General features: G+C 37.9%; 1 protein-coding gene across 1 annotated transcript in view; it reads right to left on the reverse strand.

Moving 5' to 3' along the window:
• Nucleotides 1–5,076: 5,076 nt before the first annotated feature.
• The window catches only part of LOC121324318 (TALPID3 protein-like), a 158,525-nt gene continuing 145,019 nt past the window's right edge, over nucleotides 5,077–18,582 (reverse strand). The window contains exon 31 of the mRNA XM_041266041.1: nucleotides 5,077–7,592. Coding sequence (XP_041121975.1) covers nucleotides 7,447–7,592 — 146 coding nt within the window. The 3' untranslated portion in view covers nucleotides 5,077–7,446. The remainder of the gene's footprint in view (nucleotides 7,593–18,582) is intronic.

The raw sequence follows: 18,582 nt of genomic DNA on the forward strand, positions 1-18,582 counted from the left end.
CTGCAAAAACAGAATATTATAATATTTTTAAATTAATTTCAAAGACAGCAACTAACCCCACATAGACGCACAATTGGGTTAATTACTATTCCACAAGCTTGCCTTTTTAAAAAAGTTGTTATGTATGTATCCTGGCAGGAATATCATATGCTGGACTGATTCCCTTGGAAAGTCAAATTACGATTATCATCAAAGCAAAACAACTTGGCAATAAATTACAATTAAATTATGCACAGTATGGTATTCTGTTCTGATGCACTGTGGAGAATGATAATCTGCTTCAAAACCCCAAATTGGAGAATAAGTGGGGCTACTGTTACAGTACCATTACAAAACAGTGTTCTGGTGACCAGATAATTACCAGTGATTTACATGCTTAAGGCAATTACAATACCACTATTACACTGTTTTTAATCAGTGGTAGATAGGGGGGATTGCTGATGACATCACAATTGGACTAACATTTGCTCATGTGTTTGAATCATTTGCATTGGGAACAACAGAATGCATCCATTGCTGTTAAACATTAATTAACATCAAACTTAACAAGTGTGGGTGACGGAAACATAGCCCTCGGCTGTAATCAGTCACTTGCATGTGGTGTGAGATACTGGGAACAAGATAATGTCTCTCTCTGTCCTGAATAAATCACTTAAGAGTTTGGGGGTGAAGTAAGCTGTTGCAGATATCTGTAGTGAATATTACATTTATACCTCGTCATGTTGAATAGTGTTATTTTAATAAAATTGGTCATAAAAAGCCATAAATTCCTGAAGCAGAGGATGTCAGGAACATGTAAAAGTACCGGTAATAAAAAGCTTTTGATCTGTATCTCAGTGATTCCCAGAGGAGACTGCCATTCTAACTCATTTACCTTCTTAAACAGTTGAACTCCATGTTCTTTTGGTGTGTCACCACAGCCTCTGCTAAAGTGTATGTAACTGAACTTCAGCGGTTCATTGATAAACACCTGCTTCACAGGCACACTGCTGGGGGTCACCAATATCACTGGAAAGCCAAGTTTTCTTTAAAGAAACTCCTCTGATAGCATATACTATTCTGAAAAGGGCTGACGGCACTCACTGAAATAAATTATACACACTGCTGCCACTCACTGAAATAAAAAAAAAGTCTGCAGCTGTAATTTTTTTAATGTTGGCCTTAACAAATATGGCTTAATGCATACATTTATTTGCAGATCTGAAAATGAGTTCCAAGCTTTGCTCTTTTCATTTAAGTACGTTTCCCAACAGGAACATCCCAGGTTACTTGAATCTAGAACAAAAACAAAACTGGTTTCCTAAATCCACCCATGGGCTGTTATCAGTAGTCGAACCAGTTAGCTGCCTTTAGTTTGCATTTACAGTTCTTTAATTGGTTTAACATGACTACTTTTGTTTTGTAAAAAAAAAAAAAAAAAAAAAAGATTCAAGAATGAGGTAAAACTCAAGAATGAACAAACATTGTGGTCTGACATTTTGGACAACCTTGTTTTAGGTTTCAGCATTTGACTATACTTGCATTGAATCTATGAAGCTACTTTTTTTTTTTTTGTGAATATGTAAGAGTTTTGGGATCCCGAGTTCTTTTTTGAAAGTGAATGTCGCTAACAAAATAAGTCCATAATTCTTACATGCTGTACATTTCCATTTGTTACATGGGACTCAAATGTGTCGTTTTGAAATAAATACATGTTATATCTAATAAGTCTATTACTGCTTTACTTGCCAAGTAAAGCTTCCTCTGAGCAGTGTCTTCTGGGTCAAAACATATTACTGTCTGAAAGCATCTCAGTTTGGAAAGACAATTTCATTCTCCAGGTTAAATGTACCACAAAAGTACAACACTTCATAAAAGCATGGCTTCCAAACGGATTCTTTAACCCAGTGTAGTACCTGATAGCAGGGTTTCCAATAAAAATGGATAATTACTAGATACTAGAGCATGGGCTGGTTTCAAAAAAGCACATTTAAGACCAATATAATAGAAGTGCACCACAGGTAAGATTTATTACATTATTTTGTTAGCTACCCCCATTGTAACAAAACATGTAGCAAAGAAAACTAGAAATGCATTCCACATCCCCCATAGCTAACCTTGTCTGATCAGGAACACGCCTGCAGCTACTCCAGACTGAGCTTTTCAAGCAGGTGACATTGTGGAGCAAAGCATGGTTGTCAAGAAGCAGAGGAACAACAGAAAATGAAAACGTACAAGATGTGCCTGCAGGACTGCTCGGGGGCAGGTAGGACTGGGATTCATTCATAAGAGACTGAAGGATTTATTTTGCCTCATTTTTACAGCGTTTTTTTTTATTTTCTCTGTTCCACTTCAGTGTTTAAAACCTTCATAGCTGATTGAGCTGAAGGAGGTTTCAGAGATGCTTTGATTACCAGCCTCAGCTGTGCTGGGACGCCTGTTAATTATTATTATTTTTTTAGTACTGTTGTGAAGTCATGGTGTGATTGTTTCTTTAACTAGTAAACTAGCAGGCTAGACTATGGAGTTTGAAATCATCAATGTGTGTTGGTATCTAGATGCACGATAAATATTCAGGATGGACACGTTCCAGTTACTGTATTTTTCGAGTAATTTTATACTGTGTCTAATCTGCAGCAGCCCCTATCGCAGATCAGTCCCTCGGGCTCTCAGAAGTGGTCCTGATTATGAAAGAAGCTTTGTGGATCTATTGTCAATGCATAGCTTTGAACACAGCAACTGCATAACAGCTGGCTCAGAAGAAACAGGACCTAATCTACTTTATGTGTGTGCATATGGGGTCGCTTTCCAGAGGTTTTTAACCTCTACAAGATTTGCTCTCAATGCCATCTTCTCTCTTCTCCATGCTTGCCAGTGCCAGCAATCTGTGATATAATTTTCCCAGCTCGGGTGAGATAAACAGGTCTTTATTAGAAGAATACCCAAAGATTTTGAATCAAGCCACATCTAAAAGCAGTTTCTTTACAGTATGCTAGTCATAATTTAAAAAAAAACAACTATTCTTGTATTTAAGAAATACACCAGTAAAAAATAACAAATGTGGTATTCTGTACATCCACTAGAGGTAGAGTATCACACTCTGGTTTACCCAGACTTGGTTGTTAGACATGAGGGTTACAGTATGTTTTAAATGTCTTCCGAAGTGATGACTGAAGCAAAAATCATACAAAATCAATCTAAACAAATGAACAGTACATGATTAAGTACATGATTATTTAGTATTTCACACCCACACCAAGTTGCTCTTTTTGTCCAAGACCTTCACCCAGGTGTTGCAATATATCGACTTGCATGGACAGTGCCGCACTTATGTCTCTGATGTGGCTTTAAGTATGTTTAGTTATGGAAGTATTTAATAACTAGAGGAACCAGAATCATGGTTAATTAGAAAGTTTGACTTGAGCCATGCTTCTGATGGTCAAGAATCAAGCAATAGTTTTTTTGTTTTCCTTACAAAATGATAGACACTGCTCTCTGGCTCAATCCAATGCCATATCTGGTGGCACATTCATGTTCCAAGAATGCAAAGGGAAAACAGCACATGAACAACAATATTGATCAATAACCCCCTGGTGCTAGTACTTGCTTTGAGAAGGGTTGCTTGTACTGAGAACGCACACTTTAGTGTGCACTAACCCTCAAGGGCTGTTTCTGAATATTGCAGTACTGTATCACCGTTCAAACCATTATGTAAAGCAACTGTAACTAATAAGAATGCTATAACTCTGAGATTCTGTCAGTTCTGTTGTAAATCTGATTTGTCACATCAGTGGGGGGAGGCTCTTTAAAGCTCACTGTGAAGACACTTTCTCATTTACTTTGTATAAATATCTGACTCCCCTATTTCCTTGCTGTTTGAGAATACACAAACAATGACTGATCAAATCATTAACACTGGCATCTGGGTGAATGTTTGACGTCCATCATGGCTGATTTACATGAACTAAACAGACAGTCTCTATTTTCTTGGAAGCTGTAATTGATAGCTTCAGCCATTTTATAATGAACTGCAGACGAAGGGAAGCCTCGGCATACTTGTACAAAAGGATGTTGTTTGCTTTCAGCAGTTTTTGTGTAAATTATCCCTATTCGATTCCCTAAAAGATATCTGGAGGTGTTTTGATGAGCCGCATTATATTAAATCTGCAGCTTGCAGCACTTTGGCACACACCCAAGTGTCCCTGCTGTTGTTTTTTGCAGCTACTTCCCATTCTAATTGGAACCCTTTACAACTAATTATGCTCCTGGAATCCATTTATCATGGTATACACTGCTATAGGTTTATAAACATAAATCAAGAGTAGGGGAAATTACTACGAGGAACAGGTTCACTCCACCTGTGCTGAATTCCAACCTTATAAAAAATTAAACTCGGTAGCAATATATACTGAGCATCAAAATAAACACATTACTATTACAACACATTTTTTTTTCTAAATGGGCTATACACCTTTTGCTTATTTTGTGGTTATTTATGAGATTTCAGTTATTTAAACAAACATTTGTTTTTATTTGACTAAAGTAATAATGCTATTTACAATGCCTTAACCATGTTTATAACATGCTTTACATGTACCTGTGATTTATCATGATTTATAATTTCACTATGCTTTAGTTACTTGGCTATGTTTTTACCACGGTATACCACAGTTCAAAATGTTATTTAATTGCTTTCTTACATGGTTCTGGGTTCTGCTGTTCCATACCGAGTTATTATACTTTTTTTGTGAATTTGCTTTAACCTGGCTGAGTTTGTGTGAAGGATCCAAAGTGCCAGGAATGAACAACCTACTCAGAATGATTGCACACACCATAGAACAGTAAGGGAGGTGTGTGTGTGTGTATATATATATATATATATATATATATATATATATATATATATATATATATATGTATGTATATATATATATATATATATATATATATATGTATATATATATATATATATATATATATATATATATATATATTATATATGTATATGTGTGTGTGTGTGTGTGTGTGTGTATATATATATATATATATATATATATATATATAAATATATTTAAAATGTCAGTTACTTGAGTAGTCTCACTTATCTTTAAGCAAAATGTCAAATTTTCTACATACATTAAGAAGTTTAAGGGCACATTATATTTTACAGTGTTAGCTAATTTATTCTCCTCCAGTCCTCAGTGTATTTCATTATACACTGTGCATCTATTATTAAAACACATGATAGTGCTATTAACTAGAAAAAATGAAAAGGCTTAGTACTTGAACAAACTTTTCTTTATGTACGTGCCATGCTATGCGCCAGCTGCATCTTTATTCTGGTTTTTACATGAATGCTGCTATGTTGCTGAATGCCAAACCAAATTGATTTAAGAGGCCTGGAGGAAGCCAGGCTCAGTATTAGCTTGAATACTGAAGCGACTCTGAGAGTGTAAATGTGGGGAAAGGCACCCCTAATTGAATGGTGAAATTCACATGTGAAAAACGGTGGAAACTATATTATGGATATGGTCATAGGTTAAAACCCTGTGTCTGTTAAACAACACCAGTATTGGAACCTGAAGATTGAAGCTCGTTTATGTAAATGTACATTACTGAGACTCTTTCTTTGTTCACTGTCAGCAACATATTTTAGTTTCATGCCTGATTTATCCGTTCTAAACAGAACTGAACCCTCTAGAATCCATCGCCTAATGTGAAGCTTCCTGTGGGGCCATGGATACATGGTAAAGGTGCTCTGAAAAGTTTGTGTAAAACACACAAACTAGGGATCCAGAAAGGGTTCCCACAACACTAAAGTTTCACTACAGACACTGATTTGTCCTGACTTTGTTATAACTGTGTACTAAACTGATTACCTGAACCATTTAAACCTCTGTCCAGACTACAATGTAGTTACTTATTTATTTTACCTGTTAAAACTGGAGCTGAATGGCCCTCCACGATTGACCACCCCTGGATAAGAGACACACAAACACATTAAGGCAGAACAGACAAAATATATAAATGAATACATTTACCCTAACTGGCATGATCTGATCTAAACACAATATACTAATATACTGCATGTGGCATCAATTTATTGGTCCAGTTGCTTGATTAATATTGTATCCACTGCATTCTTCTCTTAATGAATAGATGCTTTGCAGCTACATAAAAGCAAAGAATTCTCAGAAACCAAAATGATGAATACTAGTGGTTGCTGCCTGGCAATTTCAACAGACATAATCAAGGTAGGAAGAGTGAAAATAAATGCGAATTAAGCACATTCTGTGAATTATCATCTGTCAGAGACTAATGTCTTACTTTTGAAGGCCTGATTCCCTGATTGACTTGCAAGAAATGGTTTGCTGACATGCATATCCAAACGACTCGCAAGTAGCTTTCAGATCAGTCATTTCTCTGTAGGAGAACTGTTCATCTGGAAAGGTCTGTTTCTGCTGCAACTGCTCCAGGAGCATCTCTAACATTTCCTGTTTACCATTACCCTTGCATGACTCCCACGTCCCTCCTTCCTCTAGCCTCTATTCCCTTATCTGCAGAGCAGATCGCAGCACTCAAATTCTTGCAAGAAACATAAAAGCTGCCTTCTGCTCAAGCATTTTTGTATAAATGTGGTACCCCTTATTTTGTTAAGCAATCGGTCATTATAATTATGTATTCAATTACAGGGTTGGTTACTGGGAGGACTGTCGCAGCACAGTCTGTTATTTCTCTAGATCTCAACAACTTGTCCAGAAATTGCTTGCTGACACATTGATACAAACAGAATAACTCACTTACTAGCCAAGAGCGCCTGACTTTAAGCAACCACCAACCAAACTCCAATTTGACCATGTAGATATAAATTAATACCAGCTGGAGTGGTGTTTTATAAAACAATAAGAGAAGCTCACATGATGCTAAGTAAAACACTGTGCTAGTTATTACAGAAAGCATATTGAGGAAAACAAACTCAAAATGTAACAATGCACAGGCATTTCCCAGAGCACCAGAGAAAACACTGTATCAGGGCCATCATACTAAATCACTGCCTCTTGGGAAATGCATTCCCAGGTGAGGATAATAAATAAACAGTGTCTTGTTATTTCTGTGCAACGCAGGAAACACCAGTGTTAAAAAAAAAAAAAAAAGCCAAACAACGTAGAAAAAGGAAATGAAACCTGCAGCAATACTTCCATTTCCATTTTACCATACTGTTGAAATATATCATCATACTACTATCATCATAAATCATACTTTCACCTCTATTCAAATCACTTTTTATTCTCACACAAGACAAAATATACATCTTCTATGTTCCAAACTAGAAAAAAAACCCATCCCAATAACATAGTAATCATGTTGTTATTCTAACATTAACAAAATATCGCTCTCAATATAATTCCATTACTGGTATTAAACACAGTGCAGCATGTCAGAGCTTTACGAAGACCTCTGGATAAGTCAGAATACGTCGGCCCCTGAAGTATCAGTGTCCCCTTCAAGCATGCTGATGCTTCCACTCTGGTCTTCTTCTTGCATAGAGGGCAGCATCACTGCCATTTTTAAGAGAGCATCATTTGGTCTGGAGGAAGAGCCTGCTTCCATCCCTATGAGAAAATAATACAAAAAGATGCATTAGGACAAGATACTTTGTGATTCCGCTAACCAAACCTCTGAAATGAAGCTTCAGTTTCAAGTGTAGTTTTTGTTGGCAAACTCTGAGAAATGTCCAGTGGATTGCTATGTCATCTTCACAGTGCTAAACAACTAGGTAAAAGGTTGAATCATAGGCACCTTTGGATCAAGGCCTAGTTTGAAATGTGAGTTACGAGCGCTCAGGCAAGATTTCATCCTTGGTTAGATGGGGCTCACTGTGGAGTCACATGAGAGGAGAATGGCTCTGTTCATCGTTATTTATAGGTTTTTAGCATACCTTCGTCCTAATGTCCTATGGCTGGCAAACATTAAAGAGAGGCAAGGATGTGTGAAAATTTGAGCCAGAATCCAAAACAGCCTGAAATATAAGAACTGTTTAGTTTTGCAGAAAATATTAGTAAACAACCATTGGCTAAAGTTAAGAGAGCTATCAGAATCTAGGAGTTTATGCAAAAAATTGCATTTCAATAAAACCTCTGAACACAAATGCTCCCCCCCCCCCCCCCCCCCCCAAGAAAAAAATAAATACAAATCACATACTTTCCACAGTTACTGCTCCAATGGCAATGTCTCAACAGCTGCTTTAATTTTAAGCTTGCAAAGCCCTTTTGCCAGTTCCCCAGAGACAGCTCTGACTTCAAGTGCATTGCCAAGTGTTTGAAGCTTGAGTGCAAAGGCAATGAATTCACTTTCTATCTGGGCCTTAACAAAATTTCACAGCTGTAATAAATTCCAAAGACATCGCCAAAAGTATTGGAAACACACACACACACACACACCCCTTCACATACACATAGACATGTAACAATGGAACAAATCATAGTGCCTGCTCTGGTTAAACAAGGTTCCTCACACAAGGTTTCCAGTTACTCCAGTAAGTGTAAGCTCTTACTTAAAATCAACATGAGATGTTAGCAACTCAGACACCAGTGCAACTGTTCACTGATCTGTATGCATATTTGTACACAAACACACACACGTGCAGCCTGTCATCCTAAAACCTACATCAATCATCTTATAACATCTAAAACAAAGTAGTACAGGTTTCTAAACATACCCCTATCCCTTTAAAAACCTTAAACAAGAAAAGATCTGCCCCAGTACATAGCAGTAAGAAACAAAAGCACATGCTCTCTTTGTTGTGGGCTGCTTTACTACTGGCTGTTTCCTAGGCGACTAATTAATTGTTATGCATTTGTGCCAGTTGCTATTATACAGATAGAGGGGAAATGCTAAATTAGATAAACCTTACAAAGACAATTCAGCACAAACATGTTGGTGCATTATGGTTTGCACAGCTAAAATGCACTGTGTGATGTAGGGTTTATAGAACAACCTTTATTAAGTTATTTGACTACCATATTGCATGACATTTCAGTTTCAACGTGTATTCTTATTAAATAATTTTGGTTCAGATATTTAATATGTTGTAGCTAAGCACACTCTGTGCTATTGTCTGTCATCTTATATAGATATATTTATTTTTTTAAAATGTAGTCATTCTCAAAGGTTTTTTTTTACCCCGATTTTCTCCCCAGTTTGGAATGCCCAATTTTTATTTGTGTCCCAGTTCACCACTGCAACCCCCTGATGACTCAGGAAACGGAGGCTGGAACATGTGTCCTGTGAAATGTGCTCTGGCCAATCTGTAATTTTTTGCACTGTGGATCTGCAGTAATGGACACCAGACCTATAGTGCCTGAGGACAACACAGATCTGATGGCTCCACTGCAGAACCACAGGTTCCCTGTCGGCCACAGGGGTCGCGGGTGTGCGGTGAACCGTGTATTTCCCTGCAAACCTAAGCCCTCCATACCTGGGCGGCACTTGGCCAATTGTGCGGCGCCCCTTGGAACCCCTGGTCATGGTCGGCAGTGACAGTCTGGATTTGAACCTGCGATCTCCAGGCTATAGGATGCATCCTGCACTCCACGCGGAACACCTTTACTGGATGCGCCACTTGGGAGCCCTTTACATGGCTTTTAAATACAGTACAGTTAATTAAAACAAAGGTTGCAATTTTATGAATCTCACTTTTAGTTTTTCTGATTAACATACAGAAGTATTGTATATTGTAAAGAAGCCAGGTGCTGCTGTGAAACCCAGTCGTCCAGCAAGTTTACAGCTTTGTTTTAAAACAGAAAGGAAAAATAAAACAACAACAATATAAAGCAGTCAGATTGCAAGCACATGCTAAAACAAGATCTTGTGTCCAAAAGTGAAAATGGCTCCCATTTTCCTCTCACTCTGAATCCAGCTGCTTGGCTTGGCAGCTATATGGTTTTAGCACTCTCTCCTACACTCTCCTTACAAATGGAATTACCTCAAGAAGGTGCTCTTTTGACAGCTCAGGAAAACACACCTGCAGATTCTCCAAAGAAGAAGTGAATGACAGATTTTGATGGGAGGGATCTTTAAAATAGCAGCCGGCTTGTGTTTGCAAGACTGGTTGTGTCAGGGCATTATTTTATGGATCATGTTTAAAAAAAAAAAAACACATTCTACAAGGAAATCTGAGAATGCTCCATGCTAGAAGGGAACAAATGTGGGTATCTATGTTTTGGTCTGGAGGAAGATCCTGCTTTGGTATCTAGCTCCACAGCTAAGCCACAGTTTGGATGGACATTGTGGTTGGCTTTTCCATTTAGTCAGATCAGGTGTTTGTGAATAAACTGAGAAGTTCTGTTAGCCCAGTATTTAAACCTCAATAGATAAATAGATGTAAGAGTAAACAGTGTACCATGGAAGACGGCAGTTGTGTTTACCAGTGAATAAACCCCAATAATTTTTAGCTGAGTAATAATGTTTCATATTCTTATCTGGGGAAAATGATGTGAAATAATCTCCGGGCTCAGCGTTGGTTCCATCTAGGTCATACAAAGTTCCCAGAAAATATAAAATGGTAGGTACGAAGAAAAAATGAATAACCTACATGTCTGTGCCAGGGTCGAATTATTAATGTAAATAATATAAATTCTATAATTACTGAATATTAAAAATATATATATCTCTGGTTTCAAATCATAAAAAAAATCCTCTTGGAAAAAACAAAAAAAACAAAAAATAAATGAGCACAAAACTAGTCACACCACAATCTGGAGTATCTCTTACTTTTGGAAAAAATGTTATCACAAACTAGTTTTATACCCTCAAACCCCTCTCACCAACACGAAACATACATAAGCCCCTTTCATACAGGCTTATTCTACCCGGGTCAGAACCTACCCGGGCAGGACCTGGTTTCATGCTGGTCAGGTACGGGATTTCACACTGCTTTTGATAAAGCAGGGTTGACCTGGGTGACAGATACAAGTACACAATATGCGTATCAATGCTCCGGAAGCAGCTTGTTACAAACGCTTCCATCCAAACTTCTCTGGATTGAACCGTCGGCCCAAATGTTGATTAGAGCAAATGTTTCTTCATCCTTGCTGCAATCTGGCTCATGATGTGTCTCAAGCAACAAAAATATGGCTGAAGTGAATAAACAGAAACGTTCCTTGCAGAAGTGAAACCTTCACGCAGGCTTGGCTATTTGTTATTGTGTCACAAACGGTTGTCAAGCATTTTGTCTCGCTTAACCCGGCTCTTCGCATGTTAACATTTTTACTACTTATCATGTTGACTACTTAACACAATTTCGCATGCAGTGGTATGGCAAGTATGAGTATTTACAATAGTAGCGTTAGGACAGATTTGTTAGGATAGCCAAGAATGCTGTTTGAAAGATTAAATTTACAAGACTGCCTTACTTTAAAGCTTCTATTACATTTATCTGACTTTGACAGATAAATGTAATCCTTGTATTCTTTTACTTGTTTACATCAGGTGCACTGGATGTGCTGTTTATTGAACCATTGTCTTGCAATGTAGTAAGTCCTTTGCTTTAAAAGGAGGGAAGCAAAAAGAAGAGTACTAATTGAAAGTGGAACATTGCCTTTAGTTTTTTACCACCGCACATGGCTTGTTCAAATGAATGGTGAGCATTGTTGTGTCAAACAGGGCTATGGAATAATCCACCCAGCAGTGTGTCCACTTTTCAAATAAAAGGAGCACAGCTGTGTCAGTTAAACAACATCGAAGTAGGAGGGGATGGGTGGCTCGCTGGCTTTGCAATTGGCCATGAAGCCTTTGATCTCTCTGTTGCCAACTCTATTCCCATTAAGCTTTGGGGTAATTGAATGGCCTTTTCATTCACTGCTTGTTCAGTGACTGAATGAGATTAAAATGTTTTCTGTCCAGTTCAAATAAGAAAGATGTCCACCTCATCAAACTTCCATCACAACTGTCAGTGAATCTTTCTCTGGACCTCTTACAATGAGGTCAAGGATTGGATAAGCATTAGTGGCTAGCCACTTATGGAAGAGAAAGGTTGGTTCCTAAGTGGTTAGGTTGAGGCACATCTATAGGGGAGTGAGAGAAAGATACAATAAATATATCCATACCACACCTACTTTTATTCAAGGTCACCAGACACATTTTAAAAGACTAATAAGTCACCTTGTTTTATTGGAAATTAGAAAAATGTATATTAAAATGAATCAGCATCAATTGCAATGTGGAAGGGGAAAATGGTGTATTTGATTAAATGGTTATGGTATTGAAGACTATTATTTAATGAATGTGGGAAGTATGTGTTATGTACAGTTCACTATGAAACTATGGAGAATAAACACTGGAAAATTACAAAGATTAAAACAGCTTCCTAGACACCTTTTGGGGCAGTGCTCATCACATCAGTTGCTGATGTCCTTAGCAAAAATTATGTCCTTAGCATTTTGGTTGGCTCCTAGAAAGTTAACACTGTATCTACAAACAAGGGAAAGTACAATAATGGAGATGATAATAAAAATTGTCAAAAAGATAGATTTGAACTTAGATTTCCAGTGGTGAATGGCTAGTACATTAACCCACTGCATCACACCCTGCATTTCATTTCCATTTTTTTTGTTCGATACAATTTTTTTTCCTCTTCAAAGGCTGTCTTTGTTAGCCATTTAGAAGGTAGTGCTCTCCCCTGCGAGACAAGAGATCAGGTCCGAATACTGCCTGGGGATGAATGCTTTATCTTTCATCATGCTAGCACAGTATGCATGGCCTGCTATGAGGCTCCCTTTGAATGAGGCATGAAATGAAGCCCTGTCTGCTTTGTGTGTTAAAACGTAACTTCGCTTACCCCAAACGGGAGGTGTATTTTTTATTTATTTATTTTTTTTTTTGGAGAATGTAGGGTTTCTTTCCCAAAACAGCAGTATATAGAAAACTAATTGATTTTCTAGTCACTGATTTATATGTCTGGTTGCTTTTCTTCAACGGGAATACAAGGCCTCCACACACAGAAAATTCTGCAGACCCATTTACTTGGTGTCCATTCTAGTAAAGACAAACAGAGATACAGTATTTTACAGCTAATAAATATATTCTGCTCAATACAAATAGAATATTGCAGTAAATAATGTCCTGTTCTAAAACTGCATCTCAACTTCAATATAGCCAGATGCATGAAAAATGACAAGTGACTGCAAGTTTTGTATTATGTGGTCAACCCAGATTAGAGCACTCTGTAGAATGCAGGTTGGTCCTAATGGATCCCACAAGCAGAACAGTGTTCTAAACTGAAGCATTCAGTGTCACTTGATAAGGCTGTACAAACAATGTGAAAATGAAAAGAAAGTAGTAATGAAAAATGGGAGACATAACCTGGGAAACAACTACAAAGGGAAAGAAGAAAAGAAAAAAAAAAAACTTAAGACTGTTGTGTGTAACTGATGAAACGATTCAAATGAAATTCTTACATATCATGTGAGGGCTGCTTCCAGACTGTAGGGTGTAACGACTGCTGAACAGAAAATGAATGGAAAACATTGTTGAGAAAACAAAACTTTAATATTTTGAATTGTTGCGTCTTTCTAAAAACTGATTTCTGGTAAATGAAGTGACAAAGCCTAACATGCACTTATTTTCTGAAAACAATGTCGGTTCATAATTGCACAATTTTTGCACTGTATTTGTACTTCAAAACCTGTTTGACAGACAGACATTTCAAAGCATGGGGATCAGTGGAATTAATTGCCAAAAAACTGTCATTACTCATCCACCAGTTCACATACTTCCTTTCTCAGGAGTCTCAACGTTTTAACAGTTGTACAGTAATTGTTTTTCAATTCAAATATACTTCTTCAACAGTGCAATTGGTAAAACTCTGGTTTTAAGCTGTCTCCACCCATTCTCTTTTACTTGACAAGGTCTCTTTAGAAAGGATTTATTTCACATACAATTTTATTTTTAGAAGAAAGCATGGCAAATGTCACACCTGACTTGCTTAGACTTACATAAATCGAATCCACATACAGCTTGGTCCGCTGTGGCTATAACAAAAGTCTACAATGTTTCTGAAAAACTTTAGTATCTGACCTCCTGAAGTCACTAACAGCAGATACGAAAATAAAATAGGAGACCAATGGAATCTTCAAACCAACAAGCTGTTGAAGCCTCAATAACTAAATGAAAGTGTGACAATCTTAGAGTTTGTATTTTCGTTAAATATTCTTGACTGTATTCGAAACATTTCTTTGCTGGTCTTTAGAAGGTAGTGTTTCCCTGTGGGCCAGGAGATCACATGTCTCAATGGTATCTGAGGATAAGCTGACCTGTCTTTCATCACCACAGCACAGTATGTTTCACATCCTTTGTTTATTCTGCAAAGATGCAAAGCAAACAAATTCATATTAATAAAGCCATTACTTGGCAGCATTGCCATATTACTTAGTGTGTGTGTGTGTGTGTGTGTGTGTGTGTGTGTGTGTGTGTGTGTGTGAATGTCTGGGTGAGGGAGTCAAGCAATCATACTTATATAAACCAAGATCTAGAGTAATTAACTCAGAGTTTATGAAGCTCAGAAATGCCTGGCACACCACTCGTATGCAAAAAGAATAAGTGTTAAAAAAATAAGACTTTTCTGTTTCTCTGCTTGCTGGATTAGCCTTCTTTGACAGGACATATTGCATGAAGAGTAGAAACATTACCAAATCATGTTACAGTGAGACAGATCTATATACAGGAGGGACACAATGAATAACAACGAGCCCTGGACCCCTGACCTATTTAGATTTAAAATAACGTCAGGTTCCTGGTTAAAAAGGCCAAAATGGGCCATGGGCAAGTTGGCTGTCTGGACCATCTGTAATATGAAAGAACATCTGTCCTGGGATTTCTGGGACAAGGCATATTCCTATTTTGGGTGGGCGTGGGTCCATTTGTCAAAGTTTCCTTAGGCTTTTCTCATATAAGCTGCTATTATTTTTAAATTAATAGAAGGAAAATAGAATTCGATTTTTTATAAAAGACAAGGTCATCTGGTTTTGAAAGCTGGCAAAAGCACGAGTGATGTTTTAAAGTATTTATGGTGCTGGCTGTCTGTTACAGTTCTCTGATACTGACTGGGCATGATGACAAGGGGGAGAGCCATGAGGTTACCCAGTTGTGTAAGGAACTGTGCTTAGACTGAACCTTGGTCTCACTGGTCTGGCCAACACTCTGTGTTGGTTGAGGTTGAATCTGGTGATGGTTCAAGCTGGAAGCTGCTGTGACAGTAGTAATAGTTTCAAGGTGCCCGCCCCCCCGCCCCAAAACAGTACAGCCTCAGCTTTGAAAGTGCGGGGGAGCCTTTTACTGCCCGGATGCAGGAAAAGCAGCATTGCTTGGCTGTGAAAACAGTCTGATATGAACCAGATGAAGGTCTAACATGGCCAGAAAGACAAAAAAAAACAATTGGATCTTTCAAACAAAGTGGGCCCCGTGCCCTGGAGAAATCACCAAAGACAATAACAGCACCACACCAAATTCCAATTCTGGCAAACAGAAAGCAGGCAAGTCATTCCAAACTGGAAACCTGTTACTGTCAGACTAAGCTTCGGTGGTTTAACAACACAAAACACATGCTTCAAAAGCTGTAGCAAAATAAACTGGTCGTCAGTCTTTTTTTTAAATTTTTTTTTAAACAGGGCACACATATTTAAAACAGGAAATGACCTTTGACTTTTGGTGATTTCGGTGCAACATGTCTTCAAAGTGATCTGGGAACACAGGCCACATCACTTTCTATCGAGTTTAAACAAGTTGGATTGGGCTGACAATATTATAGCAGGCTAGATAACATTCTGCTCCCACACCCTGCTGTGAGATAACAGTATGATGACATGATACAGTTAGGAGAGCAACTAGCCTATCAGTATCATCCTGTCAAACCGCTAACATAGTTCTGACCTTCATGGGGGATATGAATAAAAAAGCATGGATACACTAACCAAGCACACTGCAAAGAATAATACAAACAAAAAACAAAGGCAAAGCAAGTGAGTGCTGCAGGGACTTCTGCCCCAGCTCGATATCACTTAATTAATGAGGTTTGATGTGGTTCAAAGTAAGGGTCACAGAGAGGGGGTTAATTTGTTTATTTGAAGAGGTTATGCATAGTAGCCCTTTGGGCATGCATGCTTGTTTGAAAAATGCCCAATTGTAATTGCAGCCATCACACGCCTCCCCTATAAGAAAATAAAATAAAAGAGAGAGCACTCTTCAGCTGTAATAGAGGCTACACTAAGGACCGATCTCAAACTTTGTTCCCATAAAAGGTAATGCACAGCGGACTGTGGTTTTGCGTATTGAGAGCCTAGCTGTGGGACAGGATGAAAAACAAGCTTGCAGAGTTGGCAGGTCTTCAAACACAGCTGCTCCTTGCTGTTCTGGCTTGTTGGACTTTGTATCAGGTTAACTATGGAAAATTTTAGTGCAGCGGTTCGGGCTGAAGTTAGATTTCCTTTCGACACCAGCATGAAGGGGAGTCAATCATCTATATCATCTGAACTTTCAGTCATGTCCGCGAAGATTCAAAACTGGCAAGCAGTCAAAACAGTATCTAAAATGCTGCAAAGGTAGTAAGGGTATACCAAAGTGCAGCCATTCAGATTCCTGTTTATTTTTGCCATGAAACACATTTACATAAACAAATATTCAGATGCAGTATCCCTGCAATTTATCCACTTTTTACAACAGTATCTTTTTGGAGGATCATGCAACATGTTACTACTCCAGTACATGATTGTATACAGCAGCACCTAACAGCATATGGCTTAAGTATTGTCCAAGCCGAAACCAGTTAGACACCACCCAGTTTAATGTGAATATAATCTAATTCCTGGCACATGGACAAGGTAAAAGACAGCGGATAGAGTATTTCACCATTAGCTGACAAGTAGTGTCTACGGATGAACTCCCAGCTGCTTCAGTTTCCTGTCTATGTGGATTTCTTCTATTGTGAGGTTAAGCGAATGGAGGCAAACTAATCACACACAGTAATTTATTACTTAAATACAAAAAATTATAATTCACTCAGCCAATACCCCCTCTGTCCACTTCAACCATATGCAAAGAAGTGAAGATAGTTATCAAAGACATGGTCAACTATAGTTTGAACCTGCAGCCTTCAGGACATGTGGCACAGCTTGCTGAGAGCATCTTTCCACTGTAACAGGAGAGTTTTAATGACAGGGAGTTTCAAAGAATCGCTGGAAAAACAATGACATTTGAGAATCCACCTTCAAATATCTGGTCTAATTCATTGACGCAAAGGGAGGAGGGTTCAGAGGTTGTGTGACTCAATTCAAGTTTCGTTTCAAACTGTAGAAGCATCTGTGTGCCTAACGTATTGCACAGTAATGAACACATTTACAGTATATGACAGACCATCCCATTTGTGTTTTAGAAGACTGCTGAGTACCTATTTTGGCTTCCGAATTTCCTCATTCAAAGCATTACTTCACTATGGCCATTCTTGCAACCTCAAAACACAGCACAAAAATGTCTCATGATCCATGCTAATATTTTCCTCAAATAATCTATGTGCATTTCACTAGTTTCAACATCCAAATTTTATAAATAATTTTCACATAGACTCCTTTACCTTATAAAAGAGCATAACCAAAATCAGGAAACACGGTATTGGATTAACAATAACATATTTACGATGCCATGTCCCAAATTTAGATTTGTGATTGTTTCTAACAGTTTAAGAATTGCCACTGAGATTTGATATAAATCTTACAAAACAATGCGGAAACGGAGGCAACATCACTCATTAAAACAAAAACCCACAGACAAGTGATGACACACAAAGTAACCTTCTCAAAGATACTGTAATATGAATTTACTTGAGGGTTTCAACAGAGCTTTATTATGTTGGTTTTGTGTTGTGAGCAATTGTACTGCCATTGTAGCTTCTGTCTCATGACAAAGGTTCGTTTGAGACAGTCTTGCTTTCACTACAATGTACACAAGAGAAATCACATTTGGTACATCATCCTCTGTCTTGCAATCTGTTTTCACCTGAGCCATAACCAATAAAGTAGTTTTTATTTAATAACGATCTAAGAGAAGTCTACACACCAATTTGATATGTTAGCCGCTGTCTGTACAGCAGCAAAACCATCTGTATACTGTATAATCTGATTTAGTCAGTTGATTCACAAATTACGACGATATTTCTGTAACTGTAGACACCAAGAGCTCATCGAGCTCTGCGTGTGAACCATTTTACATCGTTCAATGAAAAACAGAAAAAAGCTTTCTCTCATGTCATATTTGGTAACTGAAAGTTGAACATCCTTCCTGTCTGGAGTCTTCTAGTTAATAATTGATGAGCATAAGTGCAATTAAATTGTAGTGTTTAAAGATGGGTTCTGAAACACTGAAAACTCTCAAGGAACAGCATAAAAAAAATAGAAAATGATGTAATTGTTGCATGAGTAGACTTCTCTGGGTCTCCCAGTAGCCTTTAAGTTTCAGTATTTTTTGTTCCATCGCCTACAATTGTGAAGCATTCTCACTATGCATTGTGTTAATGTTTCCTTTTTCTTGCCAGTTGGGGGTTCTGTTGAATTTCAG

Source organism: Polyodon spathula, chromosome 12, assembly GCF_017654505.1.
Source record: "Polyodon spathula isolate WHYD16114869_AA chromosome 12, ASM1765450v1, whole genome shotgun sequence".
NCBI classification, from domain to species: Eukaryota; Metazoa; Chordata; class Actinopteri; order Acipenseriformes; family Polyodontidae; genus Polyodon; species Polyodon spathula.